The sequence below is a fragment of the Pogoniulus pusillus genome, chromosome 8, assembly GCF_015220805.1.
Source record: "Pogoniulus pusillus isolate bPogPus1 chromosome 8, bPogPus1.pri, whole genome shotgun sequence".
In the NCBI taxonomy this organism is placed as follows: Eukaryota; Metazoa; Chordata; class Aves; order Piciformes; family Lybiidae; genus Pogoniulus; species Pogoniulus pusillus.
The window spans coordinates 36,291,327-36,317,993 of NC_087271.1; the positions used below are offsets into that span (position 1 = coordinate 36,291,327).

Below are 26,667 nucleotides of genomic sequence, written 5' to 3' on the forward strand. Positions count from 1 at the left end.
CAAGAAGATCTCCTTACCTTGACAGGTTTTGCCGTTGGGCGTCAGGCGATAACCAGCTGGACAAACACACTGGTAACTCCCCAGGGTGTTCCTGCATTCGTGCTGGCAGGTATCTCTGGTTTCACATTCATCAACATCTATGGAGAAGAAACACAAACACAAGCACATCCCCATGAGGATTATGTGAAGCTGCTGTTGAACTGAGGTACTTTTTGTCCTATGTATATGTAAGCTTATGGGCAGAGCTGGTAGAAGCTGTCTGGCTCTTGTTTTCTGACGGGTGGAATGTGTGGCACTAGAACGTCTTTTCACACCTTACCTTACTGACTTTTTAGTAGAATTATGGAATACAGTTTGGTTGGAAAAGACCTTTAAGATCATCCCAAGCCTGGGGCCAAACCATGTTCCTCAGCACTGTATCTCTGCCTCTTTAAAATACCTTTGGGGAGGGAGATTCAGGCACCTCCCTGGGCAGCCTGTTCCAGTACTTGCAAACCCTTCCAGTGAAGTTTCTTCCCATGTTCAGCCTAAACCTCCCCTGGTGCAACTTGAGCCCATTTCCTCTTATCATATCACTTGTTACTAGGGAGAAGAGACCAACTCCCATCTCACTCCAACCTCCTTTCAGGGAGTTGCAGAGAGCAATAATGATTAGTCACCTCAATTATTAACCTCACCTCTGCTGATAGCGCCACAAACTGCTGTCTTAAATGCGCTGGGACAAGCGCTAGTGAGCCCCACACTGTGGCACCCTCAGCCCTGAACTCTCCAGTATTAGCACAAGATAACTTAGAGGAAGATTTATCTTTTTCTCTTGAGTTACTCAAAACATGAACAAGTTGGCACAATCTGGCTTAAGTATATTTCAAAGTATGATTCATCTTTATGCAGGACAGAGTGAGCCTTGGCACAGAGCACAGCCCAGGTCTGTTTGGCTCTCAGGGCAGGATGTGGACCTGCTCCAGGGAGGCTGGGTGTGAGTACTCAGTTTCTGGCTCTAGACCAGTGCTTACAGAGGGTCCAAGCTCCACAGACACCAGCTACTGCTGCAGGAGAGAAACCTGACATCTCTAGCTTTCTAGCAGTAGTTTGTTGGGGTGTTTGTTGCTTGCTTTGGTTTTAAGTTCATTTAATTTCTTCACATGTAGTACAAATCAGTCAAATGCTGGAGGCAGCTCTTCCTTTTGACTTTCACCAGCAGCTGAACTAAGTTTTCAGTACTAATAAAAATGGCAGCACTGAAAAACCTCAGAGAGGCTCCCTGAGTAAGGAGACAGTGAGCTAAATGCTTGGTAGTTCCAGGTGCCAAATATCTTGGTTTCCTGTTGGTCTCAGGGTACGTTCCAAGGCTTTGCACCTCTTAAAAACCAAAACCTGGGGCACAGCTTACCAGTTCCCACAACTGCTCTGCTCTCATTGTAATAGGGCAAGGAGTGGCAGTGCTGTCATTGTCAGAAGTCAGAACAACCCCCCCACCCCCGTTTGTGCACTTACAATCACTTTGAATGCATTGCAACCCATTCTCTATAGTAACTACAGGGAGTTGCAAAGCTTCTGTCTCCAATGCCCTATGCTGTAGCAATGCTGGCACTGGCCCTAGTGTGCACTGGGCCAGTGCCATCAGGGGGAGTCTGAGAGAAGCTACATCCCCAAGCCTAAAGTAGGTCTGCTGGTGTTTTTCTGAGGTGCAATAGAGTGCACAAAGGTGAGCTGCTGTAATCAGAAGGGTGAGAACAACAGAGAGAAACAAATCTCTTCTCCCAGGGCTCTTCTGCCAGGCAAGCAGCACCAGAAGAAGGAGACACAGTCTCAAGCTGTGCCAGGGGAGATCTTGGCTGGATGTTAGGAGGAAGTTGTTGGCAGAGAGAGTGATTGGCATTGGAATGGGCTGCCCAGGGAGGTGGTGGAGTTGCCACCCCTGGAGGTGTTGAAGCAAAGCCTGTCTGAGGCACTCAGTGCCATGATCTAGTTGATTGGCCAGGGCTGGGTGCTAGGTTGGACTGGCTGATCTTGGAGGTCTCTTCCAACCTGCTTGATTCTATTCTGAATCACAGACAACAAGCAGCACAAAACAGTTTACAAGGCAAAGGTTTGAAAACATCTTTGCTGTGACAAGCTCAGGAGAGAAGAGCATGCAGAGACAAGAGCATGAATGTTTATCAGGACAGCATGGAAACCCCACAGCACCACAAACCATCAGCCCCTAGTACATATGACAGAGCAGCCTCTGAGCAAGGACGGACACAAGAGAATCGCACAGAGGAGACTGACATTTACCTACACATCTGCCATTTCTTGCCTCATAGCCTTCAGGACAAGTTTCTCTAACGTTCCTTCTAGTCCTGGAGAAGGGGATTCTGCTGTTCCTATACTCTGAGAAGGAGCTGTAGAGATTTGAGGAGTGCCTGTAATACTGTTGAGGTTGATAGTTGTCTCTCAGAGGGGAGAACTGAGCATGGTTATAGCTACTGTAATAGGCAGCGTAATTGGGCAATCTCTCCAGTCCAGCGCAAGATTTCCCATCGCCTAATAACTGTTGTCCAGGTGGACAGACACACTTGAAGCTGCCGGGGGTGTTGGTGCACTGAAAGGCACAGGGCTTAGGCACTTGTTCACATTCATTAATGTCTGCTCATGTGACATGATCCAGAGCCACAAACCATGTGGAAAGGAGAAAAAAACAAAGAAACAAACAACAACAGGTGACTATTATCACAGTATCACAGTATCATCAGGGTTGGAAGAGACCTCACAGATCATCAAGTCCAACCCTTTACCACAGAGCTCAAGGCCAGACCATGGCACCAAGTGCCACGTCCAATCCTGCCTTGAACAGCTCCAGGGACAGCGACTCCACCACCTCCCCGGGCAGCCCATTCCAGTGTCCAATGACTCTCTCAGTGAAGAACTTTCTCCTCACCTCCAGCCTAAATCTCCCCTGGCACAGCCTGAGGCTGTGTCCTCTTGTTCTGGTGCTGGCCACCTGAGAGAAGAGAGCAACCTCCTCCTGACCACAACCTCCCCTCAGGTAGTTGTAGACAGCAATAAGGTCACCCCTGAGCCTCCTCTTCTCCAGGCTAAACAATCCTGCATATACATCCGTACTTAGCTCAGGCTGTGCAACAAACTGAAGACACACAGGTCAGATTTTGAAGGCAGCAAAAAAATGGAGAACACAGTGCCATGGAGGCAGATGAGGCTGTCCTCTGCAGGACTCATCTGTTCTTCTTTCTCTAGGGCTGCTTGTGATGGAAGGCAGTGCTCAGGAAGGACAAGAAGTCTTGCGTGAGTGTTACTGAAGGTTAAGTGTGGCTAGAAACTGGGGATCTGTACATGGCTGCCAGTGACAATGGTCCAACTTGGAGTCTTTGGCAGAGAGCTCCAAATGAGACACATGGTTGTCCACTTGGTTTCTGGGGTTGTAGGTACAGAAGCTCAGAGGCACATTACACCCCAACAGAGAAAGAGATACTAGCAGCCTAGGAAGGAGTGAAAGCAGCTTCTGAAGTGATTGGAACTGAGTCACAATTGCTTTTGGCTCCTAGACTGCCAGTTCTAAACTGGATGTCCAAAGGCAAAGGGTCATCACCACATCATGCCACAGATGCAACCAGTTCTAAATGGATGGCTTTGATAACCCAACGAGCACGAATGGGGAATCTTGGCCTGTGGTAGAGGTGATCACCAACTGGCCAGAAGGCACAGACTGTACCAAACCCCCAGAGGAGAAAATAATCTGTGCTGAGGAAGCTCCTACGGTGATCTCTCTGATCAGGAAAAGAACTATGCTTTGTTCACAGATGGTTCCTGTGGCTGAATGTGAGAATTGGCCTATCCTGAAAGCTGCTGTGGTTCCTGCTGGGTATCAGAGAGATGCTCCCTGAGAAAGAAGTAAGTTGTCCTTAGGCTGGTCATAGTGCCAGCCAAAGCTGCTCACCACTACTTCAGTGATTGTTTTTTGTTCTTAAGTTCTCCACAGATGGGTGGGAGAAGCTATCAGGCCACTCTTTGAAGGAAGCCACTTAACAGGGAGCATTCTTGAGAAGGGCAGCATTAGAAATCCACTCCAGCTGGCACAGAGGGAAGTTTCAATGTTCTGATGGGGTTATTGTGCTCTGCCATCAGGAGAAAAGGTGGGTCTCAAAGAGGTGTCACGGGGCTGCAGGGCAAGCAGGTCAGGTCTGTATTAACCTTTGCTGTCATTCTGGGTTACTCCAGCTATGAAAGAGTGAAGCCTTACCTGGAAATATTAATTCACTTCTGTGCAATTGAAAAAACAGATTTATTTTCCCTAAAGGATTTTGTTTCCTTAAAGTTCTTTCTGTTTAAAATTGTAATCCAAAGTAATTTGGCCACTGACAGCAGTGAATAACCTACCCTTACATCAGAATAGAAGAGTGAGCATACAAAGGTCTGGAAAGGATTTAAGGTGCAACACAGTGAGTGTCCTTCAGCAAGGACAAGTGCAGAGTCCTGCATCTGGAGAGGAATAATAAACTCCACCAATACAGGCTGGGAGGTGATCTGCTGGAGAGCAGCTCTGTGGATGAGGCACTTAGTGCCATGGTCTAGTTGACTGGACAGGGCTGGGTGATAAGTTGGACTGGATAGTCTTGGGGATCTCTTCCAACCTGGTTGATTCTATGATTCTGTGCAATAGCATTAGGGTGATATTGTCAGGGGGTTGTTATAAACAGGAGGACTTTAATTTTTAATACAGATTTTAAGTTAATATTCTTTCATTGTAGGCTGAAGACAAAACACTTAGGCAAAAATACTGAACCTTGTTATTTCCTTAGCACTGTTTTCTAACTGCTGAGTTGAACATTCTTTACCTGCACAAAGCAGACAACAACACAAGTCCTTGGAACAAGTTGTGGCTAAGCAATGCAGAAACATTAAAGAAATAATGAATGAAAAGAGGTGAAAATGTGAGTGGTTTCTTTGACAGGGTGATCCTGTGCAACAGAGGCAAAATGGAAAGCAGTGAGTGGCTTGCATCGACCCTGTCGCCATCCCTGTGAGCAGTGATCTCTGACTGGTAAGCCTGAGTCTCCACTGGGCAGTGTCCCTTTGGTTACACACTCTGGATATTAAATACTTGGCTGCCCAGGGAGGTGGTGGAGTCACCATCCCTGGAGGTGTTGAAGAAAAGACTGGATGAGACACTTGGTGCCATGGTCTAGTTCCCTGGGTAGGGCTGGGTGCTAGGTTGGCCTGGATGATCTTGGAGGTCTCTTCCAACCTGGTTGATTCTATGATTCTAAGAATAAAGGGGAAATGGTTTTGAGGCTGAAATAGCTAAACTTCCCTGCATCCTTTACTTCAAAAACTAAAAGCTGATTTTAAATTCCAGAAAGCCTTACACCTGTCACACCCCAAACTGCTTTCTATCAGCTTTTGTCAATGCCCTTCCCTCTGTGCTATGGGACACTGAGACTTCACACATCTCATCTCCTCAGTTCAAGAGAGATGTTGAGATACTGGAACATGTCCAGAGAAGGGCAATGAAGCTGGTGAGGGGCCTGGAGCACAGCCCTGTGAGGAGAGGCTGAGGGAGCTGGGGGTGTGCAGCCTGCAGAAGAGGAGGCTCAGGGCAGACCTCATTGCTGTCTACCACTACCTGAAGGGAGGCTGTAGCCAGGTGGGGTTGGGCTCTTCTATTAGGCAACCAGCAAGAGAAGAAGGGGACACAGTGTCAAGTACTGGCAGGGGAGGTCTAGGCTGGATGTTAGGAGGAAGTTGTTGTCAGAGAGAGTGATTGGCATTGGAATGGGCTGCCCAGGGAGGTGGTGGAGTCGCTGTCCCTGGAGGTGTTGAAGCAAAGCCTGGCTGAGGCACTTAGTGCCATGGTCTGGTTGATTGGACAGAGCTGGGTGCTAGGTTGGCCTGGCTGAGCTTGGAGGTCTCTTCCAACCTGGTTGATTCTATGATTCATCTAGGTGGCCATGCCAGTATCTATGGCTGTTGTGATGCCAAATGAGTCTCTTGTCTCCACAGTACAGGCAGGGAACTGATGTTCAAAGAAGTTCACACAGGGCAAAAGTGGCACATAGTTCTACTGCAGTCTGGGGCCCAATTACTTTGCAGCTCTTCCCTGTGCTCACTGGAAATGCTATCAGCAAAATCTGCATTTTATGAACATACCTGAACTGAGATCTTTGATGCATTTCTATATTCAGTCTGGTTTTAAGTAGAAAAAAAAATCAAAGGGGCATAAAGGTCATACTCTAAAGAGGGAGCTGTGAGTGGCCCTTGGTCAGAAGACAGTTTTAGGGCAGCTGCTAACGTTTTGTATAAATCTGTAGCCCCAGACTTCATTTAGCTTATTACTGGCAGAAATTTAAATGGCTTTACTGAACGTTAAGGAGCCTGAGACTGATTTTAGTTCAGCAGAAGTGCAGCTGTTGAAGCAATGTTTTGGTCCACAGCCAAACAGCTTCTTACTGTAATTTAATGTCTTTGGAACAGAAATTCCTGTCTTTTTGTAGTTCAAAATCTTCAGTTGTTTAAAAGGGGAAAAAAATGTAGTCCTGTTCTCCAAAGCAGCTGTCTGTCCTTTCTAAAAGCTAACCATAAATTCATCAGTGGTGAATGTTTCTCTGATAGGATACACGAGAGCAGCTTCACTTATTGTCACATAACATCATTCATCAACCACCATTATCAGGGCTGATCAGCTACCCCACATTCTACACCAATACAGAAAGGGTGACTCTGCCTGACCCTGGTGCCATCCTGAGGGCTGTTAAATGCCAGGGGAAGTGTTTTAGCTCTCTTGCTATCCTCATCAGAGTTATGAGAACAGCTTTAAATGCTCCACATGTGCGTGGGGGAGAAAGCTCTGCAAGTTTTTACGCCCAAGGGTTCTACGTAGCTAGCACAGGGGAGTAACCACATGGTCAGCATTCCTCTTCCTTCCCTGCTGTGACCTACCCAGAGCAGGAAGGGGAGCACTGCATGATAGTCTGTATCAGCTTCTCCCACCCTAACCATAAGGGGAACACCACAGAATCACAGTGTGGTTTGAGTTGTGAGGGACCTTGAAGATCACCTAGTTTCAATCCCCCCGTTATGGACAGGGACACCTCTTACTAGATTAGGTTGCTCGAGGCCTCATCCAGGCTGGCTCACAACACTTCCAGACTTGGAGCCTCCACAACTTCTCTGGGAAACCTGTTCCAGTTCTAGTAGCTGATGAGTGCGTTTGGGCTGTGTGCTTGGGTGTATCATGCCTCTTGTGACACACTTCCTTGGGGGTGTTCCTTAGGGATATCCACGCCACTCCCTGCTCAGCTGCCTTCAGGTATGAGTCACTGCAGTCAGGCACATTCCATATCCAAGCAACTAATGTATCTGAAGCTTCACGTGGAGCAGTAGCTTGCCATGTGCATCCACCAGTGCTCTGATAGCCTCGCGTGCTTCCTTTTCAGCATCTGGACCTGTTACCATATCCCTCTGGAATAATTCATTCCCAGCTGTCTGTTTCAAATGAGCCCCTTCAGGCAATTTGGAACTTCAGAGCAAAGCTGTCTCTACAGCACAGCCATCCAAGGGCAGAGCACTGGTGGATGGGTTAGAGCAGAAGGGCCAGCCAAGAGGAGCAGCAGGTCTGTGACACTGATGTGAGTGGACAGCTTACCCACACAAGGTCTTCCCACTCCCTGGGAGCGATACCCCCTCGGGCACACGCAGCGGTAGCTCCCGCGCGTGTTCTCACAGAGCTGGTTGTAGCGGCACTGGTGGCTTCCGTCCTGGCACTCATTGATGTCTGCAAGCAGCAAGGCAGGGCCAAGGAGTTAGGCTTTTCCTCCAACTTCGTCCAGCTTAAAACCTCTTCATTTAGGAGGAATGCAGCTGAGCCACAAGTGCATTTGGCCCTCTAGATAGATTTGGCCTCTGAATGGACAGACTCACTTCAGTGGTGCCCAGGGACAGGACAAAGGGCAGCAGGCACAAACTGGAACCCAGGAGGTTCCATCTGAACAGGAGGGAAAAAATTCTTTGCTGTGAGGGTGCTGGAGCCCCAGTCCAGGCTGCCCAGAGAGGCTGTGGACTCTCCTCTGGAGAGACTCCAAACCTGCCTGGACATTGTGATCCTGAGCAACCTGCTGTGGATGATTAACATCCTATGCTGGCATCCTGTGATGACAACAAAGTTAAGTATATATGTTCCCATAAATGAAAGAAGTCAGTGCCTGAATAGATGCAAATCTATAACTAAACTGTCTGCAAGGTTACTTTAAGGAAAGACCTGATCCTTCTCCCTGTGTTTACCACCATTGGACAGCACATCAACACTTCTACTCACCAACACAAGTTCCATTGTCTGCTTTGGTCATTCCACTGGGACACAGATCGATGCACTTATAGCCACCTCGGGTATTCTTGCAAAGCTGGTCAGGCCTGCAGACATTCTGCCTGCACTCATTCACATCTTGGTCAAAAAGAAACAAGCAAGAATGGCAATGAACTTGCTTCCTGTGCTCTGCTCCTAAAGAGCAGAACAATCCCACTGGGTGCATGCATTCCATGCATCCTCAGGGTCCCTTCCATGGCAGGGTTTTCATTTAGAAAGGTTTCTGATGAAATGATAGCAACAAACATGTTAACTACACCCGCTGGGAGGGAGCAGGCAAAGATCCATTCCTACCCATGCATTTTCTGCCCTTGAGCTGGTATCCTGGATCACAGCCACAGTGGAAGCTTCCTAGTGTATTGAAGCACCGCTGGTGACAGGGGTTGGACTCCTGACACTCGTTGACATCTGTTGAACAACAGAAATCCTTGGTGACACAGCTGGGAACTGTCACTTACCTGAGCAGTGCTTTGCCTGAGTCACCGTCTGGGACTCTGCTTCAAGCTCTGGTCATTACCCCATGGTTTGCTTCTCTCAATCTCTTATAAAACAAAATGTAGGTGGGACACACAAGCAAGAACATTGGGTGATCCCCTGGTAGGATTTTAAACTGATTTCTAAAGGAGGAAACAGCAAGAGGCTTAAAACCCTCCAAAGTCAAAACAACCCCCAAGCCCCCACAACCTCAATAACGAGCGTTTAGAGCTGCATCTGTTGACAAGTTCCTCTCTCCCTTGTGTGAAGGACAGTGCTTTGAGTCCATGAAAGCTGACACCAAAGCCCACTGGGCTGTCCATACCTTGGCAGCTGAATCCATCAGGTGTCCTCCTAAAGCCGCTGCCACACCGCAGCACGCAGCGGTAGGAGCCGGCGGTGTTCTCACACTCCTGGCCCGTGTGGCAGCTGTGTCCACCTAGCCCACACTCGTCAATGTCTGTGATCAGAAACAAGCTGTAAGCCTCACTGAGTCACCACAGGGGAAGTGGTGACATGAGCATGGGCAGCTGTGAAATGCTTCGTTGCAGGTATACTCAGGTATGGCGGACTTAGAAACAGTTTCTATGCTGCCAGAGTGGTCAAGGATTGGAACAGGCCCAGGGAGGTGATGGCTGGATGTTAGGAGGAAGTTGTTGGCAAATAAAGAGTGATTGGCATTGGAATGGGCTGCCCAGGGAGGTGGTGGAGTCACCATCCCTGGAGGTGTTGAAGCAAAGCCTGGCTGAGGCACTTAGTGCCATGGTCTGGTTGATTGGCCAGGGCTGGGTGCTAGGTTGGACTGGATGATGTTGGAGGTTTCTTCCAACCTGCTTGATTCTATGATTCTATGGAGTCACCACCCCTGGAGGTGTTCAGGAAACCTGTGGACATGGCATGCTGGGACATGATTTAATGGCCATGGTGGTGCTAGGTCAGTGATCTTAGAAGTCTTTTCCAAGCAAACCAGTTCTATGATTCTATCAACTAATCAGAACATGACCAATAAAGTATGGTCATGAGGAAACTTAAAGAGTGATTTAAGTGTATCCAGCCTGCCCACAGCAACACTTCTCTTACCTTGGCATGTTCTGCCATCTGCAGAGATGGTGAGGCCCTGGGGACAGGAGCAGTAGTAGGAGCCCATGGTGTTGTGACAGATGTGGGAGCAAGGACTCCTCACAGCACATTCATCTTCGTCTGGAACAAGGAAATGTTTGAGAAACCACGGAAGTGCCATAAGAGGACAGACTGAGAACAAGCTGAGAGAGCTGGGGTTGGCCAGCCCAGAGAACAGAAGGCTCTAATGAGACCTTCTGGTGGCCTCTCAGTGCTTAAAAAAGCCAATAAGAAAGCTGGGTCTGATAGACTAAAGTCTGCAGGGGTCCTGGTAAAGAGCCAGGAGGCTCTGGCCAGCCTGATCTAAACTAGGGTGTCGCTGCCCATGGCAGGGGGGTTGGAACTAGAGGATCCTTGTGGTCCCTTCCAGCCCTGACTGATTCTATGATTCTATGACGAGGAGTGATGGTTTTAAACTCTGAGAGGAGAAATAAACCCCATTCTTTTTTCCCATGAGGATGGTGAGACACTGGAAGTGGTTCCCCAGAGAAGCTGTGGATACCCCATCCCTGGACGGATGGGCCCATGAGCAGCCTCATCTAGTAGGAGGTAACTACTATTAGGGGCTGTGCCAGGAACCAGGGGACACACAGTAGGTGACCTATAAGCTTGCTTCCAACCCAAAGCATGCTGTGACACTGTGGTTACAGCCTCCCCTTCTCACCTGAGCAGTAAGGCCCCATTGAGTCCAAGGCAAAGCCTGCAGGGCACTGATTGCTGCGGTCACCTGTAGGGTAAAGGAAGCACATGTTACCTGGGGATGAAAATGGGCTCCTTCTTTTGCTTTGGAAAAGCCTTTAACTCTTAGCATTGCAGCCCAGAAATTGATAAAAGATTTATTAGTCTTGGACACTAAAGTTTTAAGAGTGGATTTTATGAGGAGAGTAGTCAAATACTGGAACAGGTTGTCCAGATGTTGGTTGAGGTCCCATCCCTGGAGGCATTCAAGGTCAGACTTGATGCAGCCCTGAGCAGCCTGACCTAGTTGGAGATGTTCCCTGCTCACTCCAGGGAGGATTGGGCAAGGTGACCTTGGGGGTCCTTTCCAACCTTCTGTGATTTTTCTACTTGGGCATTACAAGCAATCAGCAGGTGAAGTGTAGGGGGAGTCCTTCAGAGTGCTGCAGGTTCCATCCCAGCCTTGCTCATCCTGTAGAGTGCCTCCATTAAGTTTTCACCATCAAAAGAATAAAACCTATTCACTTGGACTTCATGGAAAAGGGAAATAAACCCAAACCAATCACCATGGGGGGAGGCCACAGTAAGAAAACTGATGAACTGGACCAGAGGATTGAGTCCAGCATCAATAAGTTTGCAGATGACACCAAGCTAGGAGCAGGTGTGGAGCTGTTGGAAGGTAGGAGAGGCCTGCAGAGGGACCTTGCCAGGCTGGATGGGTGGGCAGAGGCCAATGGGATGAGATTGAACAAGGCCAAGTGCAGGGTTCTGCACTTTGGACACAACAACCCCAAGCAGCACTACAGGCTGGGGAGAGAGTGGCTGAGAGCAGCCAGGCAGAAAGGGAACTGGGGGTACTGGTAGAGAGTAGCTGAACATGAGGCAGCAGTGTGCCCAGGCGGGCAGCAGAGCCAGTGGCATCCTGGGCTGGCTCAGGAACAGTGTGGCCAGTAGGACAAGGGAGGTTCTTCTGCCCCTGTACTCAGTACTGGTCAGGCCACACCTTGAGTGCTGTGTCCAGTTCTGGGCTCCTCAATTCAATAGATATGTTGAGGTGCTGGAAGGTGTCCAGAGAAGGGCAACAAAGCTGGTGAGGGGCCTGGAACACAAATCCTATGAGGAGGGACTGAGGGAGCCTGCAGAAGGGGAGGCTCAGGGCAGACCTCATTGCTCTCTACAACTACCTGCAGGGAGGCTGTAGCCAGCTGGGGTTGGCCTCTTCTCCAAGGCAAGCAGCTACAGAAGAAGGGGACACAGTCTCAAGTTGTGCCAGGGGAGGTCTAGGCTGGCTGTTAGGAGGAAGTTGTTGGCAGAGAGAGTGATTGGCATTGGAATGGGCTGCCCAGGGAGGTGGTGGAGTCACTGTCCCTGGAGATGTTGAAGCAAAGCCTGGATGAGGCACTTAGTGCCATGGTCTGGTTGACTGGCTAGGGCTGGGTGCTAGGTTGGACTGGATGATCTTGGAGGTCTCTTCCAACCTGGTTGATTCTATGATTCTAAGAGGACACAAGTGCATGCTGTGAACTGCAATGGAAGCCTGCTAGGGGCTGCTGAAAGACCATTTTTGCTCCTTGAAAATTGATTCAATAAATATGGTAAAGGAAAGCAGCATATTCGTTGGTGGAGGAAATAAATAACAGTTCTGCCAAGGCTTGGCCAGATTTGTGCATAGATGTAACTTGGAGACATCATTTTAGCAAGCCTCTTGTTAAAATGGACAAACACCTTACTTGGGTTTCATACCACAGGATGAGTTCTTAGGCTGGCAAGTGGGGACAACCTGATTTCATAGAATCACAGCTTTTCACAGTATCATCAGGGTTGGAAGAGACCTCACAGATCATCAAGTCCAACCCTTTACCACAGAGCTCAAGGCCAGACCATGGAAGCAATTCTAGGAAGTGAGATTATTTCCCCACTGTTTCATTTGTGCGGAAGGTCAGCAGAGTACCCTGGGTGGAAGGTCAGAAGCATTACCTTTTGCAATGGAAGCGTGGATTTTAAAAGCCACAGTTTCCTCCAGGGGGCTGTACTCTGTTGCAATGGAGGAAGCATGGAGGGTTTCCACCAAGAAAGGCATCTTTCCCTTGGTGTGATCATAGGTGATGGTGTGGTTCCACGTGTAGGGAACGCTGACTCCATCGGCAGTGAAGAGACGGGTGGAATGAGCATACAGCTGCCCAGGGCCAGTCTGAATATAGTCTTCTGTGTAATCCTGAAACAGCAAGATTCAGGTGTCAGCCACTGAGGAGAGCCACCTCCACCAGGGTCTTTACAGTTTGAACTGGTTTCAACTCCCTCTCAGGGGAGGTTTAGGTTGGAGAGTAGGAAAAATTTCTTTACTGAAAGAGCGATCAGGCATTGGAACAGGCTGCCCAAGGAGGTGATGGAGTCACCACCCCTTGAGGTGTTCAAGACTGGATGAGGCACTTAGTGCCATGGTCTAGTTGATTGAACAGGGCTGGGTGCTAGGTTGGACTGGATGGGCTTGGAGGTCTCTTCCAACCTGGTTGATTCTATGGAGTCACCATCCCTGTAGGTGTTGAAGCAAAGCCTGGATGAGGCACTTAGTGCCATGGTCTGGTTGATTGGACAGGACTGGGTGCTAGGTTGGATTGGATGAGCTTGCAGGTCTCTTCCAACCTGGTTGATTCTATGGAGACATCATCCCTGGAGGTGTTCAATAAAAGTATGGACATGGCACTTTGGGACATGGTTTAATGGGCATGGTGGTGCTAGCTCAATGGTTGGACTCAATGACCTTAGAGGTCTTTTCCAACCAAAGCAATTCTATGATTCTGTGTGTTCCAAGAAGGGCTTTTTTTCCCCCTTAACAGCTGAACAAATCAGATTTCACCCAACAAATCCTTTTCCACTCTTAACTGTTGAACATTAGAAGCATCTGGTGTATTTCTGCATGAAATGGGCAGCAGTGCTGAAGGTCTTGATCACAGAATCAACCAGGTTGGATGGATGATGTGGGCTACAGCAGAGAACTGCCCAATCCCCTAAAAATGATCTTATTTTTCAATAACAATATTTTGAGTTCTAAAATATTTTCCTTTTTCTGTATTTTAACTGAGATGTTGATCATCTGCTAAATTGGGAGAGAAAAATCCTGCCACTCACAAAAGGCCTGAATCTTGGACATGCTACCTATTAGAGTGTGTCAAAACATCAAGAACTTCATGGATATTTGTGGTGTATTATGGGATTAACACAGTAAAAGATTGAGAAAGTAAAAACACTTGCACTGGTCACTAACTATCACCTTCACAGTAACAGGAAGGTTCTTTCTTTTACAGTAAAGCCAAGTAGAATCATAGAATGGCTTGAGTTGGAAGGGACCTTAAAGATCACCTGGATCCAACTCCCCTGTCACAGGAAGGGACACCTTCCACTAGACTTGGTCACCCAAAACTTCATCCAACCCAACACTTTCAGAGATGAGGCATCCACACTTTCTCTGGGCAACCTGTTCCAATGTTCCACCACCCTCAAAGGATATCTTCCTATCTTACTAATAGCCAGTCTAAATCTACCCTGCCCCAGTTTAAAACCAATTCCCTTTGTCCTATCACTACAAGCCCTAATGTGAAGTCTCTCCTGTAGCTCCTTTTAGGTACTGGAATGCTGCTGTGAGGTCTTCCTGGAGCCTTCTCTTCTCTGGGCTGAATAGCTCCAACTCTCTCAGCCTGTCCCTACAGGGGAGGTGTTCCAGCCCTCTGATCATCTTTGCAACTCTCTTCTGGACCTGCTCCAACGGTTCTATGTCCTTGTGATGGGGGCACCAGAGCTGGATGTCATAGTCCAGGTGGTGTCCTCACAAGAGCAGAGAGGCAGAATCCCCTCCCTTGACTTGCTGGCCATGCAATTCTCAAGTTAAATCAAATGATCTGCTTTTAAACTAAACCTTTAATACCACACATGATATTAAGCAAATTGGTTGTTGTGGCTTAACATTAAACCAAGACTTAGTGTCTGGTGTTTTACTCTAGGTGAGAGAGGACTTATGGCTGGAGGAGAAAAGGGGCAGCTTTACCTTCACGCTCACATCAGCTACTGACTGGAGCTGCAGCAGGTGGCCGCTCACCACCACATCCAGCAGCAAGGCTCCCTCTGAATCCAGGCCCCGGGCAATGTGAGTCATCCGAAGGATCTCCCCTGTGGGTGAGAAGCAGAAGTCTCTGTTAGCCACACCTGTGGCTGAACTGAGATTCCCTTGGCCACTTGTATTTTACCAAACACACCATACCTGGAACAGAAAATGTTTCTAAGCACAGCTCTAAAAGCTGCTGTGCTAGTTTGAAGCTAGCTGGAACATTCTGGTGAGAAGAATGAGATGCTAGGCTGTGAAAAGGAAACAATGGTGATGGCTGCTGCACTCAGAGGCTTGCTGAGATGGATAAGAACAAGAACACAAACATAGATAGCAGAGTTGCTCTCTGGCTCTGGCTGCCTGCACTTTTCTCCCTAACCTACTGGCTAATCCTTCTGCTTCCTAACCCCCCCTGGACGATTCTCCAAACTCACCTTGAACGGAAGGCAAAGTCTGGGATAAGGTAGAGGGGTGGAAAGGAGGTGGAAGGGTGGGTGAGAGCCCCTCCTGGGGACTCTGGTTTCTGGGAGGGTTGCTGTGTTTCTGTATCACTTTTTAACTTGTCTATTTCTGTATATACTGTAAATATCTGCTTGTATCTTGTGCTAAGCTGTAGGTATAAAGCTTCATTCCTTAATTTCCAGCTCAGCTGAGTGTAGTCTGGGTGATTTCATAAGAGTGGGGGGGCAGGGAACACCCAAACCATCACAGCTGTTTTTAAGCTTCTGAAAATGCTGTGTGAGCACAGCACTCTCCACTCAGCAGCAGCTGGATGCTGTTTTCTCAGCTTATCCAGCTGCCAGGACACATGGTGCATCACAGGGAACTAACCAGTGGCAAACTCCACTTGTGTTTCTCTCTTGAAGACAGCATCAGTGAGGGTAAAGCCATTCATTGCTTCTCCAATCTCTTTGGCAGTTGTCCAGTAAACTGGGCTGAGTAGAGAGACAAGCTTCCTCATTGCTGGGCCTGGAACAAACACAGCACAAGGTTGGAGAGCTTGTGCCCAACAACATGCAAGCTGAATATGAGCCCTAAAAAATAGTGCAAGTCTGAAGATTTAAACCAGAAAGTTACACCTACTGGTATAGATCAGTGGCTGGAAAGCTGCCTGGGGAAAAGGAAGGTTGGTCAACAGCAGGCTGAAGATGAGCCAGTGTGTGCCCAGGTGGCCAAGAAGTCCACCAGCATCCTGGCCTAGATCAGTAGGTGGATCACAATAGTGATTGTCCCTTGTACTCAGCACTGGTGAGGCTGCACCTTGAATACTGGGTTCAGTTTTGGGGCCCTCAGTGCAAGAAGGAGTACTAGAGTGGATCCAGTGAAGGACAAAGAAGCTGGTGGAGTCTGGAGAACAGGTCTGGTGAGGAGCAGCTGAGAGAGCCAGGGTTGTTTACCTTGGAGAAAAGAAGGTTGAGGGGTTGAGGGGAGACCTTCTGGTTCTCCTCAGCTCTCTGAAAGGTTGGAGCCAGGTGTGGGTTGGTCTCTTCTCCCAAGTAAGAAGTGGCAGGGCAAGAGGAAATAGCCTCAAGTTATGCCAGGGGATATCAGGAGTAGTTTCTTCCTCAAAAGGGTTGCCAAGGCCTGGCAGATGCAGCCCAGGGCAGTGGAGGAGTCCCCATCCCTGGAGGGATTTCAAAGCCATGTGGATGGGGTGCGGAGGGACATGGTTTAGTGATGACCTGGCAGTGCTGGGTTAGTGGTTGGATTTGATGATCTTGGAGGTCTTTTCCAACTCAGATGCCTCCATTATCCTACATTCACAGTAATCATTTTACAGATGGCAATGCACTAGAAGGAAATAGTGATGCCTCCATTTTTTGTCCTCTCTATGAGAAGTTTAGATCAGTTGCTTCAGTGGTGACTGCTGGCATTGCACCCAGGTCAGCCTGGCTCAGGGAGAAAGGTGATAAAAAGCTCTACAAAGCCTACCAAGGTTCCAAGGGACGTTGGTGATCTTTGCTTCTATGACTCTAGTTTGAGAGTCAGGGCTGTCCTTCACAGTGGCATTCAGGAAAGCAACTCCAAACTCCATGTCATTAATGGTCCCAGTGATGCTGCCTTTGGCATGTGAAGGGCCACCTGTGAAGGGAGGAAGGGAAAACAAGGTCCATGTGAAAGCTCTGCTGTCTGATATTTTGGGGTACAGAAAGTTCAGAGATATTGTCCAGCATCTGCTGGAGTGAGTCCAATGGAGAGCTAGGAGGTTGATTAAGGGACTGGAACATCTCTCCTATGAAGAAAGACTGAGAGACCTGAGGCTGGAGAAGAGAAGGCTGAGGGAGGAGCTTTTCAACATCTGTAAGTATCTGAGGGGTGGGTGTCAGGATGAAGGTGCCAGGGTCTTTTTGGTGGTGCCCAAGGACAAGGAAAAATGGGTACAAGCTGGAACCCAGAAAGTTCCACCTCAACATGAGGAAAAACTTCTTTGTGGTGAGGGTGCTGCAGCCGTGGAGCAGGCTGCCCAGAGAGGTTGTGGACTCCCTGCTCTGGAGAGATTGCAAACCCACCTGGATGCTTTCCTATGTTACCTGCCCCAGGTGCTCCTGCAGGGGGGTTGGACATGATAATCTCTAGAGGTCCCTTCCAACCCCTAACAGTCTATGATGCTATGATTTTATGAAGCAAGGATGGCTCTGCATATATCACTACATTATTTGCAAGACTGAAGCTCACAACCTGCAAATAACAACCTGAGTTACATGCACAGTAAGGTAGCAGTCACCTTAGGCATGCACCCCTGTGTGAAAAGCAGCAAGTGCTCAGCAGCATCCTCTGGTGCTACAGAACAGGTTACTGAAGTCACAGGTTAAATCTAAGCCAAAAAAACTAACTAGCTGGCTCAGCTGGCTGAGACACAGGAGAAAAGCAGTGGCATTAACTCACCAGGACATGCTTGGGTGTTACACCTGGCTATCTGGGAGGAGTCCCCAGCACAAGGCCGTCCTCGGTGCAAGGGGGCTGGGCTGCTGCACAGGCGTGTGCGGGTCTGCTCTCCTCCTCCACACGAAGCAGAGCACTGGCTCCAGCTTTGCCACTGCCCCCAGTTGCCATCCACTGAGGAAAGGAAAAATGAAGAGAGTGACTCGTTTTCATTTTCAGTGTGTCAGGCAGCATCAGCCTGGTGTCTTTCCTTCCTGGTGGAACCAGTGGTTGGTCTCCCCTGCCAGTCAAGCAGCAACAGAAGAAGGGGACACAGTCTCAAGCTGTGCCAGGGGAGGTCTAGGCTGGATGTTAGGAGGAAGTTGTTGTCAGAGAGAGTGATTGGCATTGGAATGGGCTGCCCAGAGAGGTGGTGGAGTTGCTGTGCCTGGAGGTGTTGAAGCAAAGCCTGGCTGAGGCACTTAGTGCCATGGTCTGGCTGATTGGCCAGGGCTGAGTGCTAGGTTGGACTGGCTGATCCTGGAGGTCTCTTCCAACCTGGTTGATTCTGTGATTCTACCTTCTGGGTGGTGTGATTACTCACCAGGGCACAGGTCCGTGCTGCATCTCTGGATCTGCATATCAGCCCCTGCACATGCCCTGCCACCGCTGGTGGGCCGAGGGCTGTCACAGCTGCGGTACCGCCTGGCCTGACCTCCATTGCATGTGCGGCTGCAAGTTCCCCAGCTGCTCCATGGGCCCCAGTTGCCATGAACTGCAAGAGAAAGTCAGGTTTTATCTGTCTTCCCCTTAATAAAACCAGGCAGTGGAAGTAGGAAAATATTCCTGTTGGAGAGTGACTTTGTAATCTCTCCTCCCAATCTAAAACTCTGTCCCCAGACAATTAAAGGTCTCAGAAAGTTACCTTGCCCAGCATCCAGTGATTCCTCGGCACAACTAACCAGGACACTGTCTGCAGCAGGCTGCCCAGAGAGGCTGTGGAGTCTCCTTCTCTAGAGAGATTCAAAACCTGCCTGGTCATTGTGATCTTGGGCATCCTGCTGTGGGTGACCCTGCTCTAGCATGGGGGTTGGCCTGGATGATCCCTGAAGGTCTCCTCCAACCCCACCATGCTGGGATTCTGCTGTTCGTAGGGAAGCAGGCAGCACACAGCTAACCAAATGAGTCACAACACTCTGCCAGGACACCCCAGGAGACTGACTGCAGGTTGTTCCAACTGCACAGTTGGAAAAGGTTAATCCTCCTGGGGGAGAGGTCTTGAACCTGACCCCCAGTCCTCCTGACCTCCCTACTCCCAGGGGTGAGTCTGAACCTAGGTGTAGTGTCTAGCTTGCTCCCACTTCCTATCTAGCCCCCTGCAAAACCAGAGGAACTTGCTGTTTCTCTCTCTCTTGCCCTGCCTGCCTGCTTGCTACCACCTTGCTGCTGCTGCTCCTGTCTTACCACGTGGGCATCCTTCCATGTGGTGGACAAGTCCTGAAACTCTACTGTGCTGGTTTGAGCCTAGCTGGGATATTCTGGTGAGAGGAAATTAAATGATAGGCTGTGAAAAGGAAACAGTGGTGATGGCTGCTGCACTCATAGGCTTGCTGAGATGGATGAAAACAAGAACACAAACATAGATAGCAGAGTTACTCTGGGCTTTGGCTGCCTCCCTTCTCTCCCTAACCTGCTGTCTGTGCAACTAATCCTTCTGCTTCCTAACTCCCCTGGCTGATTCTCCAAACTCACCTTGAACATAAGGCAAAGTCTAGGATAAGGTAGAGGGGTGGAAAGGAGGTGGAAGGGTGGTTGGGAGCCCCTCCTGGGGACTGCTTTCTGGGAGGGCTGTTGTGTTTCTGTATCACTTTTTAACTTGTCTATTTGTGTATCTGGCTGTATAGATTGTAAATACCTGTTTGTATCTTGTGCTAAGCTGTAAATAGAAAGCTTCATTCCTTAATTTCCAGCCACTGAGTCTGGTCTGGGTGATTTTCTGAAGTGTGTGGAGGCAGGTAACACCCAAACCATCACACCTACCTCCATCCACTACCATCAATCTGGTGGTATATATTTTGTATCTTGATTTTTCTTTCCCTTCCCTATACCTTTGTAACTCCCCTACCTGACAAACCTTCTATTTACTGTTAAAGTTGATTTTTAGCTTCCAAATCAAAGTGAGACTCTTTATTTGGGTGTGTTTTACCTTTTCCTCTCTACATCTGAGTCCTTTCCTTCCAAAAGAGGGGAGAGGGGAAGGCATCCTGTAGTTGTATTGGTTTTGCTAGCTGTATGTATTTTGAGTCTCTGGGAAATTTAAACCAGAGCCAAGACAACAGACTGAACTTCAGAGAGCTGCATGACCTCTGACGGGACCTCATGGACCAGCACCTGATATTTTGTGCCCTCAGTAGTTAAAGACATCCCAGTCAGGGTGGCTGATAAAGGGATGCCTCCCCTCTTGCCAGGCAGCCAATGCCACCTGGCTGTGTTCAGACCCCCTCATGTCTGTGGGAGCAGGGCTTGGTTCTTGCTGTGTGTCCCCACAAGCCCAGGGTGCAGGCAGGCAGCCTGACCCAGAGCACTTACTGGGGCAAGGCTCACTGTTGCAAAAATCCGTCTGTGTGTCGCTTCCTTCGCACTTGTGCCCTCCAAACTGTGGGGCTGGCTCTGAGCAGTGGCGTGTCCTCTGCCTGCTGCCTCCTCCACAGGACACGCTGCAGGAGCCCCAGCTGCTCCACGTGGCCCACTTGCCATCCACTGGTGAGAGAGAATCACAGAACCATAGAATCAGCCAGCTTGGAAGAGACCTCCAAGCTCAGCCAGCCCAACCTAGCACCCAGCCCTGGCCAGTCAACCAGACCATGGCACTAAGTGCCTCAGCCAGGCTTTGCTTCAACACCTCCAGGGACAGCAACTCCACCACCTCCCTGGGCAGCCCATTCCAATGCCAATCACTCTCTCTGACAACAACTTCCTCCTAACATCCAGCCTAGACCTCTCCCAGCACAACTTGAGACTGTGTCCCCTTGTTCTATTGGTGGTTGCCTGGCAGAAGAGCCCAACCCCACCTGGCTACAGCCTCCCTTCAGGTAGTTGTAGACAGCAATGAGCCTCCTCTTCTGCAGGCTGCACACCCCCAGCTCCCTCAGCCTCTCCTCACAGGGCTGTGCTCCAGGCCCCTCACCAGCTTCCTTGCCCTTCTCTGGACACCTTCCAATATCTCAACATCTCTCTTGAATTGAGGAGCCCAGAACTGGACACAGCACTCAAGGTGTGGCCTGACCAGTGCTCAGTACAGGGGCAGAAGAACCTCCCTTGTCCTACTGGCCACACTGTTCTTGATACAGGCCAGGATGCCATTGGCTTTCCTGCCCACCTGGGCACACTGCTGCCTCATCTTCAGCTACTATCCACCAGTACCCCCAGGTCTCTTTCTTCCTGGCTGCTCTCCAGCCACTCTGTCCCAGAGGCACAGCATGAATGGCACTGGTAACAGTCTCTGATGCCAGAAGTGACAAAGCAAATGAGTTCTGCAGCAAGGTAAACTGGTAGGGTGTAAGTGGCTGTGTGGAGAACATCTCAGCTCAGGGATTTCCACTTGGAGATTTCCAGGAGTGACCTGAAGCAAGGCATGGTTCCTTGGCATCAACTTGAAAGCTGGTGAAAGGTCTAGAGAACAAGTCTTGTGAGGAGCAGCTGAGGGAACTTGGGTTGTTTAGTTTGGAGAAAAGGAAGCTGAGGGGAGACCTCATTGCTCTCTCTAACACCCTGAAAGTAGGTTGAAACAGAATCGGGATTGGTCTCTTCTCCCTAGTATCAGGTCATAGAATGAGAGGAAATGGCTTGAAAGTGTGGCAGAGAAAGTTTAGGTTGGAGATTAGGATCAATTTCTTTACTGAGGGAGTGGTCAGGCATTGGAACAGGCTGCCCAGGGAGGTGATGGAGTCAGCATCCCTGGAGGTGTTCGAGAAACGTGTGAACATGGCACTCTGGGACATGGTTTAATGGCCATGGTGGACTTGATGATCACAGAATCAGTCAGGGTTGGAAGGGACCACAAGGCTCTAGTTCCAACCCCAATGAGATCTTTTCCAAACAGAACAATTCTGTGATTCTCTTTTAAATAACCTGTCAGCCTGGCTTACACCAGTACTGGGGCCAGCTCTGGAGTCCTCAGCACAGCAGAGACATGGACTTGTTGGAGTGGGGGCAGAGAAGGCTACAGCAATGCTGGGAGGGCTGGAAGCTCTCTGCTGCGAGGCCAGGCTGAGAGAGTTGGGATTCTTCAGCCTGGAGAGAAGAAAGCTCCAGGGAGACCTTAGATCAGCCCTTTAATATTTGTGGGGGGCTACAGAGAGCTGGAGAGAGACCTTTTGCCAAGGCATGGAGGACCAGGGGTGATGGCTTCAAACTGGAAGCAGGTTGACTTTGATTAAACATTAGGAAGAAAGTACTCTCCACGAAGGCAGCGAGGCACTGGAACAGATTGCCCAGAGAAGTTGTAGAGGTGCCAAGTATGGAATTGTGCAAAGCCAACTGGATGAGGCCTTGAGCAACCTGGTTTAGTGGGAGGTGCCTTTAAGGTCCCCTCCAACCCAAGCAGTTCCATGATTCCAGAGCCTTACCTGGGCAGCGTCTCTTGTTGCACACCTGCATCTGGACATCGGGTCCCTCGCAGTAGGAGCCGTCGTGGGAGGGAGGAGGGTTGTTGCAGAGCCTCAGCCGTGTCTGAGTGCCTTTCCCACAGGTCTCACTGCAAGGACCCCAGGCCAGCCAAGAACTCCACTCACCATCCACTGCAAAGGCAGCACAGCTGTGAAAGCTCTTCAAACCTACAACCACTTCGACTTGAAACGACAGCTCCATAGCCCAGGGCAAAAAGGCTTCACTGCTTAATATCAGTAAATGAAACCTCCTGAATAAGCCCTTGGAAAAAGAACCTCACCTTGAGCAACAGCCAAAGCAGATCAACACTTTCCAAGAGAGAGATTAATCCTTTCCTCTTTGTTTTCTGAATACTTCTTGGAACATCAGAACTGAAAACCTGCCCAGTTCTGGTGTTTTCCTAAGCCATCTGGCCCTGGCTGCCCTGTGCTGGCCTGCAGGTCTCAGCTGGGAAAGCTACAGCTGGCACACAGCTTCTTTCAGTGGCTACCAGGAAGGAGGAGCCAGGACTGATTCTGTTGCCAAGTTGTAGAGCAATGAAGCTCAGGCTGGTAGATGAATATTTGCCATTGTGGTGGCAGCAGAGCCAGGGGAAAAAAAGGGGGGAAAGCAATACAATAGAAACGGTACAGCAGAAAACACATCAGGGGTGAAAGGTGATGAGTAAACTACAACCTGTCAAAGGTGGCAAGCACTACTGAGACAGGAAGGAAACCTGAATGTGCAGCTGGTTAGAGATGGCTGAAAATGAAACCCAGGCATGCTTCAATTATTAACTCTGGTGTTTGAAAGGTTTTCAATAGTTGATGGTACTGTGTCCAGTTCTGGGCCCCTCAATTCAAGAGAGATGTTGAGGTGCTGGAAGGTGTCCAGAGAAGGGCAACAAAGCTGGTGAGGGGCCTGGAACACAAAGCCTATGAGGAGAGGCTGATGGAGCTGGGGATGTACAGCCTGCAGAAGAGGAGGCTCTGGGGTGATCTTATTACTGTCTACAACTACCTGAAGGGACATTGTAGCCAGGTGGGGGGTGGCCTCTTCTCCCAGGCAACCAGCAATAGAACAAGGGGACACAGTCTCAAGTTGTGCCAGGGTAGGTCTAGGCTGGATGTTAGGAGGAAGTTGTTGGCAGAGAGAGTGATTGGCATTGGAATGGGCTGCCCAGGGAGGTGGTGGAGTTGCTGTCCCTGGAGGTGTTGAAGCAAAGCCTGGCTGAGGCACTTAGTGCCATGGTCTGGTTGACTGGCCAGGGCTGGGTGCTAGGTTGGACTGGCTGATCTTGGAGGTCTCTTCCAACCTGGTTGATTCTATGATTCTAATTGGCTTTGCAGGTTAGATTTAGAGTAGTCTTACTCTGAGAACATGGGGAGTAAGTAGTGGAAAATGTCAAAAGACACAATTAACTTTTTTCTTGTGGGAAAGGGAGAGAAGAGAACCTGCTGAGAACATTTCCTTGCTCTGACTCCTGTGGCTTCTGTTTGCGAGAGCTGGCGCTACCCGATAAACCACAGCCTGCTTTCAAAGGGAAACATTGACAACTGAGTTCTTTTGAAGGCAATAATTTGGAAGAAGCTGAGGTTGGAGAAGAAAAGAAACCCAAGTGGGAAGCCCCTTGTGCACCTGCTGTGAAACCACTCTGCCCTTACCTGGGCAAGGCCTGATGTTACACATGACCGAATGCACCGCGCTGCCCTCGCAGGGCTTCCCGCCGTGCTGAGCTGGGGGGTTGCTGCAGGTTCTGCTTCTGCTCCTGTTGCCTTGGCCACAGCTCTTGGAACACTCTTCCCACAGCCCCCACTCTGACCAGCTGCCATCCACTAGGAAACAGGAAAAAAACACAGTTGTAATTAAAAATGTAGCTCTCGTGGTACTGAGGGAAATTTTCCTCTTTCTTTCCACAACAGTCAAAATTCATTCCAACTTCTTAGGAAAACCAATCCTAAGATGAAGACTCATGGTCACCTGCAGGAGGCTTGGGAAGCTCTGCAGAGGGACCTGGGCAGGGTGGATGAAATGACTGAGGCCAACTGTAGGAGATTCCACAAGGTCAAGTGCTGGGTCCTGCACTTGAGTCACAAGAAGCCCATGAATGCTCCAGGCTTGGGGCGGACTGGTGGGAAAGCTGCCTGATGGAAAAGGAACCAGGAACGTTGGTTGACAGCAGCTGAACATGAGCCAGCAGTGTGCCCAGGTGGCCAAGAGAGCCAACAGTGTTCTGGCCTGCATCAGCAACGGTGTGGCCAGTAGGATGAGGGAGGTTATTCTGCCCCTGTACTCAGCACTGGTCAGGCCACACCTTGAGTGCTGTGTTCAGTTCTGGGCCCCTCAATTCAAGAGAGATGTTGAGGTGCTGGAAGGTGTCCAGAGAAGGGCAACAAAGCTGGTGAGGGGCCTGGAACACAAACCCTATGAGGAGAGGCTGAGGGAGCTGGGGGTGTGCAGCCTAGAGAAGAGGAGGCTCAGGGCAGAACTCATTGCTCTCTACAACTCCCTGAAGGGAGGCTGTAGCCAGGTGGGGTTGGTCTCTTCTGCTAGGCAAGCAGCAACAGAAGAAGGGGACACAGTCTCAAGTTGTGCCAGGGGAGGTCTACGCTGGATGTTAGGAGGAAGTTGTTGTCAGAGAGAGTGATTGGCATTGGAATGGGCTGCCCAGGGAGGTGGTGGAGTCTCTGTGGCTGGAGGTGTTGAAACAAAGCCTGGCTGAGGCACTTAGTGCCATGGTCTGGTTGACTGGATAGGGCAGGGTGATAGGTTGGACTGGCTGATCTTGGAGGTCTCTTCCAGCCTGGTTGATTCTATGATTCTATGACCAGGGCAGTGATTGTCCCCCTGTGCTCAGCACTGGTGAAGCCACGCCTTGACTACTGGGTTCACTTTTGGGCCCCTCACTCCAAGAAAGACATTGAGGTGCTGGAGCATGCCCAGAGAATGGCAATGAAGCTGGTGAATGGAGACCAGGGGAGCTTTAGGTTGGACACAAGAAGCTTCTTCACTGGCAGGGTTCTCAAACACTGGAACAGGCTGCCCAGGGAGGTGGCTGAATCCCCATCCCTAGAGGTGTTTCAAAGACAGAGGGATGTGGTGCTGAAGGACACGGTTCAGCCCCAGCCTTGGCACAGTTAGAGAACCACTGGACTCCAGGACCTTAAAGGTCTTTTCCAGCCAGCACAATTCTGATTCCACCATTCTATGCTAAGGGCTCGCTGCCAGGACACTGAACACAAGACACATCAGAAGTACCAACCCACGCAAGAAGTACCTGGACAGGGCCTGCCGTGGCAGCCGCGGACGTCTCTGTCAGCCCCCTCGCACCGCCTCCCGCCGTTCGCTGGCACGGGGCTGTTGCACTGGCGGACTCGCTCCTGAACGCCTTGACCGCAGGTGACGCTGCACGCCCGCCATTCCAGCCACTGGGAATACCCCCCGTGCACTGCAACAGGGAACAGGGATGCTGCTTGGAGCTCCTTCAGACTGACAGAGCAAAGCAACAAGCTTGGTGCGTAGCCATGCCTGGAAATCCAGCTCACATCTGCAGCAGCGCAGTGGCGCGGGTCAGGGTGGATCCCTCCCCTGGTGGAATGAACTCAGCACAACACAGGTTTGGGGTTTTTTTGGAAAGTCAGGGAGAGATGAAATTGTCTTTCTTGGAGTTTAACAGTATAAAGAGAAATAAACTACTAGAGAAGATATGCAGAGATACAGGCTGGGGTCGGAGTGGCTGGAGAGCAGCCAAACAGAGAGGGATCTGGGGGTGCTGATTGATACCCGCCTGAACATGAGCCAGCAGTGTGCCCAGGTGGCCAAGAGAGCCAGTGGCATCCTGGCCTGCATCAGGAATGGTGTGGTCAGCAGGAGCAGGGAGGTCATTCTGCCCCTGTACTCTGCACTGGTTAGACCACACCTTGAGTACTGTGTTCAGTTCTGGGCCCCCCAGTTTAGGAGGGACATTGAAATGCTTGAGTGTGTCCAGAGAAGGGCAACGAGGCTGGGGAGAGGCCTTGAGCACAGCCCTATGAGGAGAGGCTGAGGGAGCTGGGATTGGTTAGCCTGGAGAAGAGGAGGCTCAGGGGTGACCTTATTGCTGTCTACAACTACCTGAGGGGTGGTTGTGGCCAGGAGGAGGTTGCTCTCTTCTCTCAGGTGGCCAGCACCAGAACGAGAGGACACAGCCTCAGGCTGCACCAGGGGAAATTTAGGCTGGAGGTGAGGAGAAAGTTCTTCCCTGAGAGAGTCATTGGACACTGGAATGGGCTGCCCAGGGAGGTGGTGGAGTCACCATCCCTGGAGGTGTTGAAGCAAAGCCTGGCTGAGGCGCTTAGTGCCATGGTCTGGTTGACTGGCCAGGGCTGGGTGCTAGGTTGGACTGGCTGGGCTTGGAGGTCTCTTCCAACCTGCTTGATTCTATGATTCT

The 26,667-nt window shown here is 49.9% G+C and overlaps 1 protein-coding gene and 1 long non-coding RNA gene across 2 annotated transcripts in view; one reads left to right on the forward strand and one right to left on the reverse strand.

The window, feature by feature from the left end:
- LOC135177694 (uncharacterized) lies at nucleotides 1-25,537 on the forward strand. The gene is made up of 5 exons (XR_010303129.1): nucleotides 1-205; nucleotides 3,801-3,891; nucleotides 4,952-5,041; nucleotides 14,629-14,771; nucleotides 25,454-25,537. It is a non-coding gene; the product is annotated as an uncharacterized LOC135177694 (long non-coding RNA).
- Nucleotides 1-26,667, reverse strand: part of HMCN1 (hemicentin 1) — a 279,812-nt gene that overhangs the window by 2,872 nt on the left and 250,273 nt on the right. The window contains exons 88-105 of the mRNA XM_064148057.1: nucleotides 25,516-25,686; nucleotides 23,903-24,073; nucleotides 22,220-22,390; nucleotides 20,181-20,351; nucleotides 18,196-18,366; nucleotides 17,616-17,786; nucleotides 16,662-16,811; nucleotides 15,561-15,698; nucleotides 14,673-14,794; nucleotides 12,608-12,845; nucleotides 10,617-10,679; nucleotides 9,914-10,033; nucleotides 9,159-9,293; nucleotides 8,654-8,767; nucleotides 8,312-8,437; nucleotides 7,643-7,771; nucleotides 2,278-2,628; nucleotides 18-137 (exon numbers count right to left, since the gene is read on the reverse strand). Of these exons, the coding sequence (XP_064004127.1) occupies nucleotides 18-137; nucleotides 2,278-2,628; nucleotides 7,643-7,771; nucleotides 8,312-8,437; nucleotides 8,654-8,767; nucleotides 9,159-9,293; nucleotides 9,914-10,033; nucleotides 10,617-10,679; nucleotides 12,608-12,845; nucleotides 14,673-14,794; nucleotides 15,561-15,698; nucleotides 16,662-16,811; nucleotides 17,616-17,786; nucleotides 18,196-18,366; nucleotides 20,181-20,351; nucleotides 22,220-22,390; nucleotides 23,903-24,073; nucleotides 25,516-25,686 (2,832 nt within the window). The remainder of the gene's footprint in view (nucleotides 1-17; nucleotides 138-2,277; nucleotides 2,629-7,642; nucleotides 7,772-8,311; nucleotides 8,438-8,653; nucleotides 8,768-9,158; nucleotides 9,294-9,913; nucleotides 10,034-10,616; nucleotides 10,680-12,607; nucleotides 12,846-14,672; nucleotides 14,795-15,560; nucleotides 15,699-16,661; nucleotides 16,812-17,615; nucleotides 17,787-18,195; nucleotides 18,367-20,180; nucleotides 20,352-22,219; nucleotides 22,391-23,902; nucleotides 24,074-25,515; nucleotides 25,687-26,667) is intronic.